A 23,753-nucleotide genomic window follows, 5' to 3' on the forward strand; every position below is an offset into this window, starting at 1 on the left:
ATATATATACATATATATATATATACATATATATATACATATATATATATATACATATATATATATATACATATATATATATATATATATATATATATATATATATATATATATATATATATATATACATATATATATATATACATATATATATATATATATATACACATATATATATATATATATATATATATACACATATATATATATATATATATATATACATATATATATATACATATATATATATATATACACACACATACATACATATATATGTTTGAACTCATCATCAATATAAAAGACACCTGTCCACCACCTCAAACAGTCACACTCCAAACTCCACTATGGCCAAGACCAAAGAGCTGTCAAAGGACACCAGAAACAAAATTGTAGACCTGCACCAGGCTGGGAAGACTGAATCTGCAATAGGTAAGCTAAGCTTGGTGTGAAGAAATCAACTGTGGGAGCAATTATTAGAAAATGGAAGACATACAAGACCACTGATAATCTCCCTCGATCTGGAGCTCCACGCAAGATCTCACCCTGTGGGGTCAAAATGATCAAAAGAACGGTGAGCAAAAATCCCAGAACCACACGGGGGGACCTAGTGAATGACCTGCAGAGAGCTGGTACCAAAGTAACAAAGGCTACCATCAGTAACACACTATGCCACCAGGGACTCAAATCCTGCAGTGCCAGACGTGTCCCCCTGCTTAAGCCAGCACATGTGCAGGCCCGTCTGAAGTTTGCTAGAGAGCATTTGGATGATTCAGAAGAGGATTGGGAGAATGTCATATGGTCAGATTAAACCAAAATAGAACTTTTTGGTAAAAACTCTACTCATCGTGTTTGGAGGAGAAAGAATGCATCCAAAGAACACCATACCTACTGTAAAGCATAGGGGTGGAAACATCATGCTTTGGGGCTGTTTTTCCGCAAAGGGACCAGGACGACTGATCCGTGTAAAGGAAAGAATGAATGGGGCCATGTATCGTCAGATTTTGAGTGAAAAACTCCTTCCATCAGCAAGGGCATTGAAGATGAAACGTGGCTGGGTCTTTCAGCATGATAATGATCCCAAACACACCACCCGGGTAACAAAGGAGTGGCTTTGCAAGAAGCAGTTCAAGGTCCTGGAGTGGCCTATCCAGTCTCCAGATCTCAACCCCATAGAAAATCTTTGGAGGGAGTTGAAAGTCCGTGTTGCCCAGCGACAGCCCCAAAACATCACTGCTCTAGAGGAGATCTGCATGGAGGAATGGGCCAAAATACCAGCAACTGTGTGTGAAAACCTTGTGAAGACTTACAGAAAACGTTTGACCTCTGTCATTGCCAACAAAGGGTATATAACAAAGTATTGAGATGAACTTTTGTTATTGACCAAATACTTTTTTTCCACCATAATTTGCAAATAAATTCTTCAAAAAATCAGAAAATTTGATTTTCTGGATTTTTTTTTTCTCATTTGGTCTCTCATAGTTGAGGTATACCTATGATGAAAATTACAGGCCTCTCTCATCTTTTTAAGTGGGAGAACTTGCACAATTGGTTGCTGACTAAATACTTTTTTTGCCCCACTATATATGTTTATGTATGTATATATATTATACAGTATATTTATATTTGGTTAGGAGAAATGGTGAAAACTACTTTTTTTAATTAAACTATTTCACATAAGTACATTACAGAAAAAAATGAAACAATATGACAGGTTGTAATTATGATAAGCATTTTATTTTCTTTTATGTACATATTTTATTATTTAAAGTATACATCTAAAGGAAATTTATTTTTCAGAATTTTTATGGTCACTGAATAATAAGCCTACAAAATTTAATTTTGTTAATAAAAATGAACAATAGGGATGCTCCAATCAGATTTTTTAAGACTGATACCGATTTTCATGTTATTTGATCGGCCGATTCCGATATCAACTCAGATTTTATTTATTCTTTATCTCTTTAAAAAAAAACTTCTTGCACTAATCTCCTGCATAACCAGACACATAAAAGCCTTATGTCCTACATTAAAGTGTATTTTTAATAAGTAAACTATAGACCACGGGTGCTAACTGTTCACTTTTTATTAAAAAAATGTTTTTTTACCTACAGTCTATTAGCTAGACATTCATAATCCTTGAGGAGTAACTGTAAAACAGGGATTACTGCTTTAATAATATATTAGTACTTTTTTCTTACCAAAATTTATATTGTAAGACACATAGCATCAAATAAACACTGTGCAAATCTTAAAAAAAACCCTATTGTTTACTAAGCAGCCATTTCAAATTCATCTTTATCTTTTCTTTTTCCAATTAAAAGCGCCAGCTTCTGCATTTTAAACAAGCTCGCTGTCCAAAGTCAAGCAGTTGTCTGTTTTAATTTAAAGAACAAAATAAAAGTCTGAATTCCTTAAAGTAGCTTTTCTTGCTGTTTGTCTAACTGCACAGGACTATTTCTCCATTTATTACTCCACTTTCTTTAACGTAAAGTCTATTATAATTAATCTTCTCTTGTTCACTGATAAAACGAGCCAACACTCAATGCTGTTTGCTTACATGGAAGTAAGTTTGCAGCAAATGAAAGAAAGAAAAAAAAAAAAAAAAGGAATGTGCCCTGGCTCAACTAACATATTATGATGCATATAAAAGTACATCAACAAAATTACTGTGAAGCTTAGAAAAGCAGGGCCTGAAAATATAAGTTCTGGTGATGGGCCTTTTTACCAATCATCAAATATGTCTTTTTTGCTTAGTGAAAATCGTCCGATTCCAATCGGCGTCAGATCGATTGGAACATCCATAATAAAAAATTAACACCAATGGTCTATAGTTTAATTATAATAACATCAAAGTTAATACTTTAAGGACAGAAGGTTTCTATGCATCGGGTTATGCAGGAGCTTAGTGTAAAAAGCTTTATAAAAGGGATAAAGGAGCAAAAAAAAATCTGAATCGATATCAGAATCAGTCAATCCAGTAACACAAAATCTGTGATCAGTATTGGAAAAATTGTGATCAGAAGGTTTTATACATGTGTTTTCTTAAGCAGTTGAAGACAAATTATCTTGTCCTGATGATTTGTTAGATTTCATCCCATTTCATTCAGGCAGTACTTCTCCCTCTACAATTTTCAAGTCACTAAGCACCTCCTTAGTAGGCCTCATTACTTTTGGCAGGCTATCAACTTCTTCACATGTATGAACTTAAATAAAGTGCAAGTTCAATGAACAGAGAAACTGGGTGATCGCTTCAACAACCAGTGAACTCTTTGCCTTGTTTTAACAACAACAATGTAATGGCAATGGTAACAGAATTGACCAATCCAGTAAAGGAGATAATAGCATTAAGCATGTGATAGAAGAGGTTGATGGCGGTTTCCAAAATGTAAAGGGGAGCTCTGGTGGCAGCCAGAGTCTCCCCAGCCTGCAAACAATCTAAAGTCTCCTTAAGTTCAGTCATAATTATAGCAGCATCTAAAGTGAAGGCTACATCCTTGAAAAGTATGGGAAGGATTAGCTTAGATAAAAAGGAATAAATATGATTAAGGGATGGACTGGAATATTCAGAAAACAATTCAAAATACAGTTCCACAAAGCACTTATTAATTACATTTTTGTTTAGTAGTAATGTGACCGGCTTTTCTCCAAAAGGGTGGTATTTTGGAGAATGAATCAAATGTACATAGCCTAAGAACTTGAAGTATGTACTGCAGGTCTAGCTCTGGCAACATAGTGTCATCCCTGTGTGTGCAAATTCACCCCATTGCAGAACAACTGACTTTAGTTTTTTCACCATATTAGGAATCAAAATTTCACAACTAGGATCAATCACAAGAGACTGGGCATCCTCAAGAGCGGCAAGATGAAATTCCAGGTCCATGATCTTTTATCTATGGAGCCATGCTAGACCGGATACAGAGCTAATGAAAAAATTGCAAATTGAGTGTGAACCAAACAAAAGCAGGGTCCTACACAGAGCCAGAATTGACTTTAATAAGTTCTTCCAGAGCATAAAATAACTTCTGAATGATGATGAGCCAGCCAGGCATTAGACAGAGACAAGGAAAGTGAGAAGGAAACAAAAATATTGTATAGTCTTGAGTGACAGTAATGTTGGACAAAGAAAATCAGAATTCCTTAGCAGTGCAACCTAAAAGAGCCATAAAGTTTTAAGTCACATACAAATTTGCAAAATGAGCAGGAATAGTGTGGGGTACTTCGATGCATTGGGAGAGGCAGTACCTAAATAGAAGTATCAGAATAAATAAATTAAAAAAAATAAAACAGCTGAGTTGGATTTGTATGTAGAACAACTCCATTTTGACAGCAATAACAGAAAACTGACTAATTGACAAAGATGAGGATGAGTATAACATAAATGGATACAAACTAATTCAGAAGGCTTCCTCTGTGGTAGGAGAAAAACTGGACAGCTTGGAAACTGTGGCAGATCAGAGAATGTTGTCTAGGCTTTGGTCTATTATTGAAAATGCTAATCACCCACTTCATAGTGTTGTGGTTGGACAGAGGAGTGTCTCAGAAAATCCTTCCTCCCCACAGCCATCAGACTCTATAACTCCTTTTCCGGTCACTCACCCATACTTTAAGCTATTACCCTTTTTCTTTACAGTAATCCCTCGCTATATTGCGCTTCAACGTTTGTGACTTCACTCTATCGCGAATTTTATATGTAAGCATATTTAAATATATATCGCAGATTTTTCGCTGGTTCGTGGGTTTCAGTGGACAATGGGTCTTTTAATTTCTGGTACATGCTTCCTCGGTTGGTTTGCCCAGTTGATTTCATGCAAGGAACGCTACTGGCAGATGGCTGAGAAGCTACCCAACCAGAGTGCGTATTACGTATTAAATAAAACTCCTCAAATATATTGTGAGCACGGGGGCTGTTCGCACCCCTAGAGGATACGGCCGCTCCTCAAAAAACGCTGAAAGACTATCTTCACATTACTCCCTTCCTTGCTGGGCTTACTTGTGGCTGCTTTGTCAAGCGATATGCTTCCCGCATGGTGCTTCGCATACTTAAAAGCTCAAACGGCACGTATTGATTTTTGATCGTTTGCTTTTCTCTCTCTCTCTTGCTCTGACATTCTCTGCTCCTGATGGAGGGGGTGTGAGCAGGGGGGCTGTTCACACCCCTAGACGATACGGACGCTCCTCTAAAAATGCTGAAAGATTACCTTCACATTGCTCCCTTACTTGCAGCTGCTTTGTCAAGCGACATGCTTCCTGCACGGTACTTCGCATATTTAAAAGGTCGAACGGCACGTACTGATTTTTGATTGTTTGCTTTTCTGTCTCTCTCACTCTCTCTGATATTCTCTGCTCCTGACGGAGGGGGTGTGAGCAGAGGGGCTATTCGCACACTGGCCTAGAGGATACGGATGCTCCTCTAAAAAATACTGAAAGACTACCTTCACATTGCTCCCCTTCTTGCAGCTGCTTTGTTCGGCGGTACTTCGCATACTTAAAAGCCCAAACAGCCCTATTGATTTTTGATTGTTTGCTTTTTCTCTCTCTCTGACATTCTCTGCTCCTGACACGCACTCCTTTGAAGAAGAAGATATGTTTGCATTCTTTTAATTGTGAGACGGAATTATCATCTCTGTCTTGTCATGGATCACGTTTAAACTTTTGAAAAAGAGACAAATGTTTGTTTGCAGTGTTTGAATAAAGTTCCTGTCTCTCTACAACCTCCTGTGTTTCGAGGAGGGATTACTGTATTGGATATCCACGTTCATTTTTCAAGTACTTGAAATATGCAACATACTATCTGTTCTTGTGCAATAAATTGTCTTCTCTTCACATGAGAATAACCTTATTTGTTCTCAGAGTGTGCAATGTTAACTTAAGGTGCAACACTCTGCACTCTAGTTTGATACTTACATTTATTATACTCTATTCATATTTACATGATTACTTTATACTTGCTCTTAGTGTAACATGTCCCTTGTATGTTTTTAAGTTGTAACATAAGTAATTTCCTTTGGGATTAATAAAATTTTCTGATTCTGATACACATTTTTAGAAAGGACAGACAGAAGAGAAAGGACATGTGGTTGCTGTTTATGTCAAACAGAATTTAAATGCACATCCTATTAAGATGAACAATAAGCCCCACCTTAGTGAGGACATGGGGCTTCGCCAGGAAAGCATTAGGGAAAGAGGTCTTATTTTAGTATTGCGTTATAGACCTCCCAATTCAAACAGTAATTTCAAAGCACATTTTTGGTAATATTTAAAAAGCAAGTTTACAGGGGGATGTTATAGTCATAGGGGACTTTAACTATCCAAATGTTAACTGGGAAAACCTCGAAAATATAGGAGCACAAGAGTAGGAGTTTTTAGAAGTAATCAGTAACTGTTTTTAATACAGCATATTAAAGTAACAACGTGAGGGGATTGAATTATGGGTGAGAGGTGATTGAACCAGTAGGTTCCAGTGACCATAACATGATAAAATTCTCAGTGATTTGCAAGAGTGCAGATGCCACAACTAAAACTGTTAAGTTTTGGTAGAGCAAATTTTGAGCAGGTGTGGCTAAGTCTAAGGAGTATAGGCTGGGATAAACATCAAACAGACATGTGGAGACAGTTGAGGAGCAGTAGAACAGGATTAAAAACGTTTTAAATGTACTGCAGGACACCTGAAATTAGTAGGAAATTTAAATAAACTCTGTAGTAGGTTAATAAAAAGTTTAAAAAAAAAAAAAAAAAAGCTGCAAAGGGAAAAAAATGAAAAAGGAGTACAGGTAGTCCCCAGGTTACGGACATCCGACCTACGAATGAGGACGCAGCTGCGATGCATGCGCCTCAGTAACTGCCACTCCATCATCATCGGCCTGGGGATGCTGCAAGCGGTGGCTGGGGGGGGCGATTTCGCTGCTCGCACAGTGTAGTGTCCCTCGGGCAGCTCCCAGCAGCAAGCGGTGACCCGTGGTCTATAGTCACCGGGGCCACAGCTATAGCTCGTGTGCAGGATGATGGTTCGCTGCCCGCCAACTACACTGCGGCAGCTACTGCTCCTGACGCAGGCTGGATGGAGCGGAGGGGGGAGTTTCACTGCCCGCCCAGCACACATGGCTGGTAATGTTGCAAGCGGTGACCCGGTTGTGGCTGAACGGGGCAGCGGGGGTAGCATTGTAGTGTGCCTCGGATGGCTGCCTGTTGAATTAGGGTTGGGCGATTCACTACTTGCCTTTGGCCACACCGTGTTCGTTCTACAGCATACTGTAGTGCGAGTGCAGAAAACAAATGTTTTGCGCATTATCACCGAGTCGGACTTTTGTTGAGAGTGATCAGGAGATCGAACAAGAGAGTGAGGAACTGGCATCAGCTGATCGGGACATCAGCCGATGCCACCCCAGCTGAGGTCATTCGTGCAGCCGATGCACCTATGGCATGGTTCGTGTGGGAGGAATACCTAGACATTGATCCGTGGAAGCCAAACTGGCTACCGGACTTCACAAGACAGTATGGCTTGCTGTTGGACTCGACAGATTACCAGCCGCTGGACTACTTCAGGCTGTTCTTTCCTGAAGCTGCCTTTCAGCTACTGTCAGACGAGACAAACAGGTATGCAGAGCAATTTTTTGAATCAAGGGCTGTGCTAGCACCGCATTCTCGTTTTTCAAACTGGAAACCCACAACAAAACACGAGATGAAGGGCTTTGTGGCATTACAAATATAGATGGGACTAGACTGGCGATATAACTTCAGGGAGCATTGGTCCAAACGTGCGTGATGATAGGTACGTGCTTCTGCAAAGTGATTGTGAGCAACTGAGCTTCATAAATTCTGACACTAGCGATGAGGAGTTCTTGGGGTTTCCATAAAACTAGAAAAGTGCTTGAACCTTAAAGTCTCTCCTTATTTGTTAATGACAGTGATGATGTTTCTTAATACCACTGTTGAATTTACATGGTTGAAATATTATTCTGCTATATTTTATTAAACATATTAGTACACCATTTGGTTCAGAATATTTTTTTTCTTGTTTTCCTCCTCTAAACCTAGGTGCGTCTAATGGTCAGGTGCGTCTTATGGAGCAAAAAATATGGTAAAAACATTTGTTTTCTGCACTCGCTTCGCTCCCTAGTGAGATGTCGATGCCACCTTAATAATGAAGGAATTCTCCTTTTTTGAAGTCACATGTTTTGAATATATTGCTGTGAAACTGGTTTCTTCCCCTCCTGTGCTGCTGCTGTTAGTTCATCACCCTCCCAAATCTGTGGTGAACATTCTGTCTGAATTTAATGAACTTCTCACTGTAATTTAATCTCTTTGCCCTGCTGTAATTGTACTTGGTGACTTTAATATTTATGTTGATATCAAATGCTCTCTTACAGCGGAGTTCATCTCAACTTTGGAATGTTCTGACTTGTTGATTTCCCCACTCATACTAATAGTCTTGATTTTCTTTGTTCAAATGCCTTGAATAATGTCTCTGTCTCAGGTTCACTCTCTGGTATTTCAGATCATTGGCTTATTGAATTTAACTTTACCATTATTACCACTAAATAAAAAATCTGTCTCTTATCGCAACATTAGGTCTGTTAATTTCGATTTGTTTGCTGCTTCCCTTCTGTCTTCATCTCTTTTTGGCTTGCATAGTCTTCCCTCTCCTGAAAACATGGTTTCCATTTATAACAACTGTGTTTCCCCAACCGCTAGATAACTTCGCTTCCTGAAGGACAAGGCAGGTTCCAGCCACCCACTCCTGTCCCTGATACACCCAGGAGCTCAGAGCTACGAAAGCCACTAGCCAGCGTCTTAAGCAGCTTTATAAGAAAACAGGCCTCATAGTAAACTCACAGCTTTACACTGAGCACATACTCAAATATAGGGATGCCCTTAACAATGCTCACTCCAACTATTATTCCATTCTCATAAATGGTGCTGTCTAGGCCTAGAACTCTTTTTAAGACTGTTAATAAACTCACTCATTACGATCTGCCATTTCCATCATCAAGACTCACTTGTTTCTCGTCTGTCAACTCTCTTGCCATCTTAGTAAGTCTAATTCCTCCTCCTGTCTGCTTGATCCTGCCCTCACTTCTCTGCTTAAGACATGCTCATCCCTAATTAGTATTCCTGTTTCCTTATTGATAAATGCATATTTCATTTCTAGTTCTGTCCCTATTGCCCTCAAAACTGCTGCAGTTGCCCCAATGCTTAAAAAACCTGACCTGGATCCTCCTTCTCTCTCCAGTTACAGGCCTATCTCTAATCTCCATTTTTTGGCTAAGGTGATGGAACACATGGTTGCAACACAACTCCATGCTTTTCTTCTAGACAATACGCTCTATGAGCCTTTTCATTCTGGCTTTGGTGCACAGCACAGCACTGAGACAGCTCTACTCTGTGTATTTAACAATCTTCTCCAGTCTGCAGATTGTGGTTCACTTAATATTCGTCTCCTTCTTGACTTAAGTGCAGCATTTGACACTGGTAATCATGAAATCCTCCTCTCACGTCTCTCTGCTGTAAGGATCTCTGGCTTAGCCCTTCAATGGCTCACATCATATCTTTCTAATAAGCAACAGTTTGTCATACTTGGCCGATATAAATCCTTCACCTCACCTGTGTCGCATGGTGTGCCTCAAGGTTCAGTCCTTGGGCCATAACTTTTTCTACTTTATATCCTTCCTTTGGGTCAGATTATTCACAGACATGGCCTTAACTTCCACTGTTATGCAGACAATATACAGTTATATCTTAGTACACACTCCCCTACAGATTCACCTCCCAGCACACTCACTGACTGCATCACTGATCTTAAGCTATGGGTAGGGGTGGGCGGTATGACCAAAATTCTATATCACGGTATTTTTCTAAATTATCCCGGTTTCACGGTATTCAACGGTATTTTTTTCCCCATGCATGAGTGGATGTTAGCCAGTAATTGCAGTGGAAAATGTGGTTAAGAATAACCTATTCCACTGTCAAGAGTATTGTACATTGTACAAAAAAAACATTTTAATGTGCACACAAGTATTAACACAGGATTGCATTGCCCCATAAAGTGATAGTTTTCAAGGGGGTGGCACTAATGGAGAAGGTATCACATTGCATGACAGATGCAGTCAAAATATAGAACCTTTTTATTGAACAAATTTTGCAAAAACTTAAACTATAATTTTGACAACATATTTTCAACCATACAAAGAGGCATTTAGACTTAGTAAAATATCCAGAAGGGCGACACGGTGGCACAGTGGTAGCGCTGCTGCCTCGCAGTTAGGAGACCTGGGTTCGCTTCCCGGGTCCTCCCTGCGTGGAGTTTGCATGTTCTCCCCGTGTCTGCGTGGGTTTCCTCCGGGCACTCCGGTTTCCTCCCACAGTCCAAAGACATGCAGGTTAGGTGGATTGGTGATTCTAAATTGGCCCTAGTGTGTGCTTGGTGTGTGGGTGTGTTTGTGTATGTCCTGCGGTGGGTTGGCACCCTGCCCAGGATTGGTTCCCTGCCTTGTGCCCTGTGTTGGCTGGGATTGGCTCCAGCAGACCCCCGTGACCCTGTGTTCGGATTCAGCGGGTTGGAAAATGGATGGATGGATGGAAAATATCCAGAAGTGCTTGTCAAAAGTTGTATTGCACTGAATATGTCTTAGAAAGGGAATAGTAAATATTTTTTGTAAACCAACTACACTTTCTGTTAATGTTAACAATCTCTGTCCACTGACACGTTAAAGTGACTTTTTAAACAACGTTATCATCATTAAACTGCATAATATTTAAACTAATAAATAATAACAATAAAATAAATAATAGTATTATTACTGATAGTTGCACTATTATGTTCAGTATAGAGAACTTTATCGCAGGTGTGATGAGGCTCCAAAAAACTGGATGTATGAATGGGTATCGCACAGGTTTAACTTAAATATTGTATAAATGTTGGATTTGTGATCTGGTGGTCGGAGACACGAACACAGAATTCAATGCGTGTTCTTCTGAGCGGGCTTTCTTTATTGCACGCGTGCTGTCTCTATCTGACGTACTAAAACCCCAGTTCCTATCTGCCCTTTTTCTTTCTCCACATAACCAATCACCACACGATAAACGTCTTTGTGAAATTAAAACTAGTTATAAACTTAGCCCACGGAGTGTTCAGAACTTTAAAAATATCTTCGTTATACATGTTTAATTATGCCATCCATTCAGAGTTGCGCCCATCTCTGAACGAGTCGCCAGCACATCAAAGGATGAATATAAGCAAAACATACACTAGCAGGGTCAATATAGCACAACAAAACCCCACATTCTACATGACTTTGAAAGGAAACTGAAGCGCCGAGTAAACCCACCAGAAAAACATGCAAATGCAAGGCAGGCACGCCGCCGTGCCCCCATATGATTAATGCATGCTTTAATGCATTTCACCATGAAAATTATATTAAGTATTTATTTTAGCATTCTAAATGTTCAGAGAGAAGGAAGATCATGAAGTGAATGTATTCTGTGCGGGGTTCGCTGCCAGCGCCTCCTCTTAGTGCAAGAAGAAGTCAGTTTAAGAATCACTTAACACAAAGCATTTAATGTGCTATATAACTTAAGACGGGGTTTGAAAACATGTCGTCACACTATTACACAGTACCCAGGTACATTACACTGTATTGAAAACAAATAAAACAAGTACAACTTGGCTTGCAGTATTATCCAGTAGTATAGAAACAGTATTTACACATCTGACCTTTTAAAACTAAAGTATCTCCAGGCTCTCTGTCCATTTTCACCACGCAGCATTCCTATGCTACCGCCCACTATTTGGTGGTGTAGCAGTGAAAAAGAGCCCTAGTGCAACAAATCTGTGTTTAGCGGTGTAGCAGTGTAAAAGGTCCCCACTTGAACAGTTTCCCGCTGCGCCACGTTCCGAACGTCGTTTAGGCAATTTAAACCGGTGTTGCGGTATAAGAAAAATCCATATCATAAAAAAAATAAAAAACGGTTTTCGGTATGAACCGGTATACCGCCCAGCACTAGCTATGGGTGAAAAATAACTTTCTCAAACTTAATGCCAATAAAACTGAAGTGTTACTGGTAGGCCCAAACTCCTAACTTTCTAAGGCATCTAACTTCTTCATTTCTGTTAATGGTATACTTGTCAAAGTTGTTCCTGTTGTCAGAAATCTTGGTGTTTTGTTTGATTCATCACTTAACTTTGAGTTACACATTAGGTCTCTTTCCAAAATTTCATTCTATCATCTCCGTAACATTGCCCGCCTCTGTCCATTTCTGTCCTTTAATGATGCTCAAACTCTGGTTCATTGTTTCATAATGTCTCGTATTGATTACTATAATTCCCTCTTCATCTGCCTCCCTGCAAAATCTATACAGAAGCTACAGTACATTCAGAACTCTTCAGCCAGAGTCCTCAACCAAAAGCATTTTGCTCACATCTCTGTTCTCTACCAGCTTCACTGGTTACTGGTTCCATCATTGATTAAATTCAATATTCTGCTTCTCACCTTCAAAGTCATACATATAACCTTGCCCCCCTCTATCTCACTCAGCTCCTAGCTCTGTACACTCCTTGTCGCTCTCTCAGTTCCTCGAGCAGTAATCTCCTTACTGTCCCATGCACCAGACTCTCCACCCTGGCAGGCAGGTACTTCAGTGTTATAGCCCTTCAACTATGGAACTCTTCCTCAGTCTCCCTGAGATTGCTCCTCTTTTTTCACCTTTAAATGCCAACTGAAAACTTTCCTCTTCTACAAACATTTGTCTTCTGTGTATTTTATTTTTACTCTGTATGTAAAGCAACCTCGGGTTTGTGAAAGGCACTCTATAAATGCAACTTATTATTATTTAATATGTAAAATACAGACATGGACAAAATTGTTGATATCCTTACAGCTCATTGAAACAGTGTCAGATCTTTGTAGACATGGAACACACATGAAATGCATGTATTCCAAATAACGATATGCTGTATTATTTAGCCTATACAACTCCAGATCTCACACGTAGATATGGAGCCTTGGCTTGAGCTGGGAGAAGTTTTTGCCCAAGCTGAGCACTATCAGGCGGGGGATGGGACAGCCGGCTGCTTGCTGCTTGTGCTGATCGATGCATTTGCAAAACAAAAGACGCTGATGGAGAGGTGCAAAGGGATTTAAGGTGGGCCGGGATTACAAGTTGTTTTGTAAGTTTTAGGAATTCTGGCTTTAAGAAGCTATGGTCCATGGGACTGCAATCAACTTGCCTGGACTCTACTGCAAGAGAAAAAATGACTCCAGAATGGGCAGAATGAGAGTGAGAAGGGTAGACAAAAAGCTAAGGACAAATTTCAAAGAGATACAAGCTGAACTCCATGGTTAAGGCCACATCAGCGCAATGTCCAGAAACAAAAAATGACGCTTTCAAAGAAAAGAACTCCATACCTACTGTGAAACATGGACAAGACTCAGTTATGTTTTGGGGCTGCTTTGCTGCGTCTGGCATGACGTACCTTGAGTATGTGCAGGGAACGATGAAATCAATACTATCACGATATTCTGGAGCAAAATGTACTGGCCAGTGTCAGAAGGCTCTGTTTCAGTTGCAGGTCATGGATTCTCCAACAGGATAATGACCCAAAACACACAGCTAAAAACACCCATCATCTATGGAAAGAACTAAAGTAAGCAGTCTGGAGAAGGCACCCTTCAAACTTGATACAGCTGGAGTAGTTTGCTCAAGAAGAGTGGGCCAAACTGCCTGTTGACAGGTGTAGAAGTTTCATTAAGACCTACAAGAACTGCTTGTTTGCAGTGACTGTCTCTAAAGGTTTTTGCAACAAAATATTAGGTAAAGGGACTGTCCCATCAATTTTGTTCAAGCACTTTTTTATTTGTGTTATTATTAGAAATATTCTTTTTGAAAAAAGCTCTAAAGAAAAGTCTGATTTGTATTAAATATGAAATATAAACAATTATGGATGCCAATGACTTTTGTCAGTTTCTAGTTTCAAGTCCTTTCAGAGACAATTTGTAGGTTCTTTTTTTGTTGTAGGTACGAGGGGCGTTCAATAATTTATCTACCTCAGTAAGAAGGAAAACAGATTTCAAAAAAATGTTTGTTTTATTTTTCCATATAGTCCCTTCATAACTTCATACACTTCATCCACATTCCTGGAATGTCTTTTAACCCCTTTGAAAAAAAAATCTTCTGCTTGACCTTCAAACCAGGACTTCACAGCTGCTTTGACATCTTCATCACTTGAAAACCGCTGTCTATTGAGAGATTTCTTCAAAGCTCGGAACAGGAAATAATCGGAGAGAGCCAGGTCAGGACTGGAGGGTGGATGGTTCAGCTGTTGGAACCCACATTCACAGATGGAAAACTGTGATTAATGGTGCATTGTGAACTGGCAAGTTGTTGTGAAGCAGCAACATGCCTGCTGTGAGTTTTCCTCATCTTTTCTTCTTGATTGACTCTCACAAAGCGATCATTGTGTTGGTGCAACTTTTCCCGATTATGGTGGTTTTGTGTGGCATGAACTCCATAAGCAAACTTCCTTGAATATCACAGAAGACAGTTGCCATGACTTTGCCTGCAGATATTTATGTCTTGAACTTTTTTGAGGTGTGGGATGACTTGTGCTTCCTCTGCATAGACTCAGGATCTCTGTGATCCTGAGACCCAAGTCTTATTTCCAGCCACCAAACGCTACAAAAAAAAAAATTCACTTTGTCTTCACGAAGCATCTCTAAAGTTCTCCTGACAGCACTGGAGCCTCGTGGCCTTCTGACGTGGTGCCCGCATTCTTGGAATTCATCTTGCACTAAACTTTTCAAGAATTATTTTCCCAAACTGTACCTGCCGAGATGCCCATTTTTTCAGCTATTCGGGAAACCTTAATTTTCGAATTTCTTGCACATTTCTGTAGAAGTTGCTTCCACAGGCTGTCCAGCATGAGGGTCATCTTCAATGGACTCTCTACTCTACTGAAACTGCTTGCTCAAAAATTTTACTTTGTAGGATGATGGGGAAGACTCAGCATAAACTGCAGTCATGCGTTCATGGATCTCCTTTGGCTTTTTCCCCTTTTTTGTGAGAAATGTATTCACTGAAATTTTCTCCATATCTAGCATTTTCTTACTTGATTCGCACGAGGGCTCTCCTGACATCCCGTCACTTGGAATGTTATACTCGCACTGAGCCACAACTGTGCATGAGTAACCTTGAGACATCTCACAACATGCCCAGACTTTGTTCAACATGCTTGCTACTTTCTTTTATACTCCGTTAGATAAATTATTGAACAGCCCTCGTACCAACAAATTTTTCCACGTCTGTATATACATTTACAATCACACTTAAAGAAATCACAGACAATGATAAAAATCAAGTGCCACTGCTAGAGTGGGACTAATGAGCATAACCAATACATCACAAGTAAACTCTTTCAAGGCTTAACTGTCAAATTTAAATGGCACAGCATTTTGAACTACCTTGCACAATAAATCTAATGTTATTAAGTGTACATAGAAAAAAAATACACTCTATACTAACCGAGAGTCAGTACCCCAGTGCATGGCATAAATTTTAGCCAGATGACCCCTCAATGTTCTTCTAGTTCGCATCTGAATTCGACCCACTGGATCGATGTTTGCTGTAATCTGAAGAAAAAGAAAAAGTGGATAAAGGTGTTATTTCAAGTATAAAGAATTTCATTTAGATGGACATGATTACTTTATTTGTGATATTGTGAACAAGCAAACAATTAACCTTCACATAGCTGTCATCCTAATTGGAGTGTCAGGTACAAACAAAAATATTCATCTCAAAATTGCCTGTCAGGTATCAGCAGAAATAGACTTGCTAAATAATGTACCTACATGTTATTAATCTTTTAATTTTCCCTTTAACTGTGAATCGTAGTTACAATCTGGTCTGTTCTCCTGCAAAAGTTGAATTCTTGCCTAGGTTTTTAATTTTTCTTTGATAAACTATCCGAACTGCAAGGTACCTTTTCTCCTTATCAACAAATAGTGCAATCCCAAAGCACCATGCATACAAGCACACATGTGTACACTTGAAGTATTTGTTTTGCACTATTTCTTTTTATTAACTTAGGAAAACTTTCTAAGACCTAGTGACATCACCTTGCTTCATGCAGAAGTGGACATTTTTGTGTGCATGCACAGGGGTTTGGCAAATACAGAATAAATGATATTAGCTGGACTGAGATGTAGTGAATACAAAGGACAAGACCACAACTAAGGCTTATTACCTTCAGCTGTTACAGTCCTTTAAAAGTAAACTTTTGCAAGAAGACGACACCTGGAAGCTCAAAATATAAATGCACCTGAACAAAATAATGCCATCTTGTGAAATATATGTGCTGATGGTGGAAGGGCAACATAAAATGAGAGGACCTGTTACCCAAAAGTAAATAACTTACAAAGGAACAGGGATGGCAGCTGCTATACTGTACACCTCTAAGAACCAGAGTTCACAGCCTATGCCATGGGTGAAGTTTGTATATGCTTTGTCTAGTAGCACTGCAATTCTGTCATACACCAAAATGTGTAACTAGGTTAGTCTGGGTCTATATGCCTGAATGGTGGGAAATATGATGTCCAGGTCACAAAATGAGGCAAAGAGTCAGTATGTAGAAGCTCTGCTGTGGATATTAAAAAAAAAAAAAAAGTCCTTCATGGTCAATTATGTTATTTGTGAATGTTTGAATTCTAAGCAGTTATCTGCAGATCACCATCAAAGGAAAATCATCCCTCAAGCTGTGATTGTTACTATCAGTTCATCTTGTTAAAAAACGTATACAATCAAAAACTGAGCACAATTAAAAGTTGTTGTCAATCTAGAAAATTCTATGATGTTACAGGCAGTCATCGACTTACGACCTACAAATTTTACAACCATTCGACTTATGACCGTTACCACGTCTCATGGGCAAACAGTTTTTGCCATGCAAGCTCCATATGCTATGACTCATTCATCTCAATCGCAGGTCATAACCTGTAGCGATTTTGACTATGTTCAGTTACACTTGGCTTGCAATTACAAGAAAAAAGGCAACTGACCTTCAAAAAAAAAATGAGGATGATGAAGCAATATGAGGGAGGAAAGAAAGTGAATGCGATAGCGTATGACTAAGTTATCCTATTGTAACCGTTGTTCACATCACGTACAATACTACTGCGCTCTGACTGTGCCGCTTGATATATCATTATTTGGAATACATGCATTTCATATGTGTTCTGTGTCTACAAAGATCTGGGTATGTGTAGGATGAAAGGAAATGCGAGGCAAGAAATGCTCAACACATACCTAAAGCAAAAACTTTTTCCATGTTATACTAATAATGACATGAAGTGTATTATGTGTGAAAACTTTAGTCCAAATATCAAAAATATTTACTTATTAATTTATTTATTGTTTATTTGATATTTGAACTAAAGTCTTCACGAATTATACATACAATTCACATTATCATTAGTATAACATGGAAAAAGTTTCTGCTTTAGGTATGTGTTCAGCATTTCTTGCCTCGCATTTCCTTTCATCCTACACTTACCCAGATCTTTATAGACATGGAACACACATGAAATGCATGTATTCCAAATAATGATATATCAAGCGGCACAGTCAGAGCGCAGTAGTATTGTACGGATGTGAACAACGGTTACAATAGGATAACTTAGTCATACGCTATCGCATTCACTTTCTTTCCTCCCTCATATTGCTTCATCATCCTCATTTTTTTTTTTGAAGGTCAGTTGCCTTTTTTCTTGTAATTGCAAGCCAAGTGTAACTGAACATAGTCAAAATCGCTACAGGTTATGACCTGCGATTGAGATGAATGAGTCATAGCATATGGAGCTTGCATGGCAAAAACTGTTTGCCCATGAGACGTGGTAACGGTCATAAGTCGAATGGTTGTAAAATTTGTAGGTCGTAAGTCGATGACTGCCTGTAACATCATAGAATTTTCTAGATTGACAACAACTTTTAATTGTGCTCAGTTTTTGATTGTATACGTTTTTTAACAAGATGAACTGATAGTAACAATCACAGCTTGAGGGATGATTTTCCTTTGATGGTGATCTGCAGATAACTGCTTAGAATTCAAACATTCACAAATAACATAATTGACCATGAAGGACTTTTTTTTTTTTTAATATCCACAGCAGAGCTTCTACATACTGACTCTTTGCCTCATTTTGTGACCTGGACATCATATTTCCCACCATTCAGGCATATAGACCCAGACTAACCTAGTTACACATTTTGGTGTATGACAGAATTGCAGTGCTACTAGACAAAGCATATACAAACTTCACCCATGGCATAGGCTGTGAACTCTGGTTCTTAGAGGTGTACAGTATAGCAGCTGCCATCCCTGTTCCTTTGTAAGTTATTTACTTTTGGGTAACAGGTCCTCTCATTTTATGTTGCCCTTCCACCATCAGCACATATATTTCACAAGATGGCATTATTTTGTTCAGGTGCATTTATATTTTGAGCTTCCAGGTGTCGTCTTCTTGCAAAAGTTTACTTTTAAAGGACTGTAACAGCTGAAGGTAATAAGCCTTAGTTGTGGTCTTGTCCTTTGTATTCACTACATCTCAGTCCAGCTAATATCATTTATTCTGTATTTGCCAAACCCCTGTGCATGCACACAAAAATGTCCACTTCTGCATGAAGCAAGGTGTTGTCACTAGGTCTTAGAAAGTTTTCCTAAGTTAATAAAAAGAATAGTGCAAAACAAATACTTCAAGTGTACACATGTGTGCTTGTATGCATGGTGCTTTGGGATTGCACTATTTGTTGATAAGGAGAAAGGTACCTTGCAGTTCGGATAGTTTATCAAAGAAAAATTAAAAACCTAGGCAAGAATTCAACTTTTGCAGGAGAACAGACCAGATTGTAACTACGATTCACAGTTAAAGGGAAAATTAAAAGATTAATAACATGTAGGTACATTATTTAGCAAGTCTATTTCTGCTGATACCTGACAGGCAATTTTGAGATGAATATTTTTGTTTGTACCTGACACTCCAATTAGGATGACAGCTATGTGAAGGTTAATTGTTTGCTTGTTCACAATATCACAAATAAAGTAATCATGTCCATCTAAATGAAATTCTTTATACTTGAAATAACACCTTTATCCACTTTTTCTTTTTCTTCAGATTACAGCAAACATCGATCCAGTGGGTCGAATTCAGATGCGAACTAGAAGAACATTGAGGGGTCATCTGGCTAAAATTTATGCCATGCACTGGGTACTGACTCTCGGTTAGTATAGAGTTTATTTTTTTTCTATGTACACTTAATAACATTAGATTTATTGTGCAAGGTAGTTCAAAATGCTGTGCCATTTAAATTTGACAGTTAAGCCTTGAAAGAGTTTACTTGTGATGTATTGGTTATGCTCATTAGTCCCACTCTAGCAGTGGCACTTGATTTTTATCATTGTCTGTGATTTCTTTAAGTGTGATTGTAAATGTATATACAGACGTGGAAAAATTTGTTGGTACGAGGGCTGTTCAATAATTTATCTAACGGAGTATAAAAGAAAGTAGCAAGCATGTTGAACAAAGTCTGGGCATGTTGTGAGATGTCTCAAGGTTACTCATGCACAGTTGTGGCTCAGTGCGAGTATAACATTCCAAGTGACGGGATGTCAGGAGAGCCCTCGTGCGAATCAAGTAAGAAAATGCTAGATATGGAGAAAATTTCAGTGAATACATTTCTCACAAAAAAGGGGAAAAAGCCAAAGGAGATCCATGAACGCATGACTGCAGTTTATGCTGAGTCTTCCCCATCATCCTACAAAGTAAAATTTTTGAGCAAGCAGTTTCAGTAGAGTAGAGAGTCCATTGAAGATGACCCTCATGCTGGACAGCCTGTGGAAGCAACTTCTACAGAAATGTGCAAGAAATTCGAAAATTAAGGTTTCCCGAATAGCTGAAAAAATGGGCATCTCGGCAGGTACAGTTTGGGAAAATAATTCTTGAAAAGTTTAGTGCAAGATGAATTCCAAGAATGCGGGCACCACGTCAGAAGGCCACGAGGCTCCAGTGCTGTCAGGAGAACTTTAGAGATGCTTCGTGAAGACAAAGTGAATTTTTTTTTTTGTAGCGTTTGGTGGCTGGAAATAAGACTTGGGTCTCAGGATCACAGAGATCCTGAGTCTATGCAGAGGAAGCACAAGTCATCCCACACCTCAAAAAAGTTCAAGACATAAATATCTGCAGGCAAAGTCATGGCAACTGTCTTCTGTGATATTCAAGGAAGTTTGCTTATGGAGTTCATGCCACACAAAACCACCATAATCGGGAAAAGTTGCACCAACACAATGATCGCTTTGTGAGAGTCAATCAAGAAGAAAAGATGAGGAAAACTCACAGCAGGCATGTTGCTGCTTCACAACAACTTGCCAGTTCACAATGCACCATTAATCACAGTTTTCCATCTGTGAATGTGGGTTCCAACAGCTGAACCATCCACCCTCCAGTCCTGACCTGGCTCTCCCGATTATTTCCTGTTCCGAGCTTTGAAGAAATCTCTCAATAGACAGCGGTTTTCAAGTGATGAAGATGTCAAAGCAGCTGTGAAGTCCTGGTTTGAAGGTCAAGCAGAAGATTTTTTTTTCAAAGGGGTTAAAAGACATTCCAGGAATGTGGATGAAGTGTATGAAGTTATGAAGGGACTATATGGAAAAATAAAACAAACATTTTTTTGAAATCTGTTTTCCTTCTTACTGAGGTAGATAAATTATTGAACGCCCCTCGTACCTACAACAAAAAAGAACCTACAAATTGTCTCTGAAAGGACTTGAAACTAGAAACTGACAAAAGTCATTGGCATCCATAATTGTTTATATTTCATATTTAATACAAATCAGACTTTTCTTTAGAGCTTTTTTCAAAAAGAATATTTCTAATAATAACACAAATAAAAAAGTGCTTGAACAAAATTGATGGGACAGTCCCTTTACCTAATATTTTGTTGCAAAAACCTTTAGAGACAGTCACTGCAAACAAGCAGTTCTTGTAGGTCTTAATGAAACTTCTACACCTGTCAACAGGCAGTTTGGCCCACTCTTCTTGAGCAAACTACTCCAGCTGTATCAAGTTTGAAGGGTGCCTTCTCCAGACTGCTTACTTTAGTTCTTTCCATAGATGATGGGTGTTTTTAGCTGTGTGTTTTGGGTCATTATCCTGTTGGAGAATCCATGACCTGCAACTGAAACAGAGCCTTCTGACACTGGCCAGTACATTTTGCTCCAGAATATCGTGATAGTATTGATTTCATCGTTCCCTGCACATACTCAAGGTACGTCATGCCAGACGCAGCAAAGCAGCCCCAAAACATAACTGAGTCTTGTCCATGTTTCACAGTAGGTATGGAGTTCTTTTCTTTGAAAGCGTCATTTTTTGTTTCTGGACATTGCGCTGATGTGGCCTTAACCATGGAGTTCAGCTTGTATCTCTTTGAAATTTGTCCTTAGCTTTTTGTCTACCCTTCTCACTCTCATTCTGCCCATTCTGGAGTCATTTTTTCTCTTGCAGTAGAGTCCAGGCAAGTTGATTGCAGTCCCATGGACCATAGCTTCTTAAAGCCAGAATTCCTAAAACTTACAAAACAACTTGTAATCCCGGCCCACCTTAAATCCCTTTGCACCTCTCCATCAGCGTCTTTTGTTTTGCAAATGCATCGATCAGCACAAGCAGCAAGCAGCCGGCTGTCCCATCCCCCGCCTGATAGTGCTCAGCTTGGGCAAAAACTTCTCCCAGCTCAAGCCAAGGCTCCATATCTACGTGTGAGATCTGGAGTTGTATAGGCTAAATAATACAGCATATCGTTTTTGGAATACATGCATTTCATGTGTGTTCCATGTCTACAAAGATCTGACACTGTTTCAATGAGCTGTAAGGATATCAACAATTTTGTCCATGTCTGTATTTTACATATTAAATAATAATAAGTTGCATTTATAGAGTGCCTTTCACAAACCCGAGGTTGCTTTACATACAGAGTAAAAATAAAATACACAGAAGACAAATGTTTGTAGAAGAGGAAAGTTTTCAGTTGGCATTTAAAGGTGAAAAAGAGGAGCAATCTCAGGGAGACTGAGGAAGAGTTCCATAGTTGAAGGGCTATAACACTGAAGTACCTGCCTGCCAGGGTGGAGAGTCTGGTGCATGGGACAGTAAGGAGATTACTGCTCGAGGAACTGAGAGAGCGACAAGGAGTGTACAGAGCTAGGAGCTGAGTGAGATAGAGGGGGGCAAGGTTATATGTATGACTTTGAAGGTGAGAAGCAGAATATTGAATTTAATCAATGATGGAACCAGTAACCAGTGAAGCTGGTAGAGAACAGAGATGTGAGCAAAATGCTTTTGGTTGAGGACTCTGGCTGAAGAGTTCTGAATGTACTGTAGCTTCTGTATAGATTTTGCAGGGAGGCAGATGAAGAGGGAATTATAGTAATCAATACGAGACATTATGAAACAATGAACCAGAGTTTGAGCATCATTAAAGGACAGAAATGGACAGAGGCGGGCAATGTTACGGAGATGATAGAATGAAATTTTGGAAAGAGACCTAATGTGTAACTCAAAGTTAAGTGATGAATCAAACAAAACACCAAGATTTCTGACAACAGGAACAACTTTGACAAGTATACCATTAACAGAAATGAAGAAGTTAGATGCCTTAGAAAGTTAGGAGTTTGGGCCTACCAGTAACACTTCAGTTTTATTGGCATTAAGTTTGAGAAAGTTATTTTTCACCCATAGCTAGTGCTGGGCGGTATACCGGTTCATACCGAAAACCGTTTTTTATTTTTTTATGATATGGATTTTTCTTATACCGCAACACCGGTTTAAATTGCCTAAACGACGTTCGGAACGTGGCGCAGCGGGAACTGTTCAAGTGGGGACCTTTTACACTGCTACACCGCTAAACACAGATTTTTGCACTAGGGCTCTTTTTCACTGCTACACCACCAAATAGTGGGCGGTAGCATAGGAATGCTGCGTGGTGAAAATGGACAGAGAGCCTGGAGATACTTTAGTTTTAAAAGGTCAGATGTGTAAATACTGTTTCTATACTACTGGATAATACTGCAAGCCAAGTTGTACTTGTTTTATTTGTTTTCAATACAGTGTAATGTACCTGGGTACTGTGTAATAGTGTGACGACATGTTTTCAAACCCCGTCTTAAGTTATATAGCACATTAAATGCTTTGTGTTAAGTGATTCTTAAACTGACTTCTTCTTGCACTAAGAGGAGGCGCTGGCAGCGAACCCGCACAGAATACATTCACTTCATGATCTTCCTTCTCTCTGAACATTTAGAATGCTAAAATAAATACTTATAATTTTCATGGTGAAATGCATTAAAGCATGCATTAATCATATGGGGGCACGGCGGCGTGCCTGCCTTGCATTTGCATGTTTTTCTGGTGGGTTTACTCGGCGCTTCAGTTTCCTTTCAAAGTCATGTAGAATGTGGGGTTTTGTTGTGCTATATTGACCCTGCTAGTGTATGTTTTGCTTATATTCATCCTTTGATGTGCTGGCGACTCGTTCAGAGATGGGCGCAACTCTGAATGGATGGCATAATTAAACATGTATAACGAAGATATTTTAAAGTTCTGAACACTCCGTGGGCTAAGTTTATAACTAGTTTTAATTTCACAAAGACGTTTATCGTGTGGTGATTGGTTATGTGGAGAAAGAAAAAGGGCAGATAGGAACTGGGGTTTTAGTAC

The 23,753-nt window shown here is 39.1% G+C and overlaps 1 protein-coding gene across 1 annotated transcript in view; it reads right to left on the reverse strand.

Moving 5' to 3' along the window:
- The window catches only part of gnb1a (guanine nucleotide binding protein (G protein), beta polypeptide 1a), a 269,592-nt gene that overhangs the window by 134,138 nt on the left and 111,701 nt on the right, over nt 1-23,753 (reverse strand). Inside the window, exon 3 of the mRNA XM_051931257.1 lies at nt 15,517-15,629. Within this exon, the coding sequence (XP_051787217.1) occupies nt 15,517-15,629 (113 nt within the window). The remainder of the gene's footprint in view (nt 1-15,516; nt 15,630-23,753) is intronic.

This window comes from Erpetoichthys calabaricus, chromosome 8 (genome assembly GCF_900747795.2).
Source record: "Erpetoichthys calabaricus chromosome 8, fErpCal1.3, whole genome shotgun sequence".
Classification (NCBI taxonomy): Eukaryota; Metazoa; Chordata; class Cladistia; order Polypteriformes; family Polypteridae; genus Erpetoichthys; species Erpetoichthys calabaricus.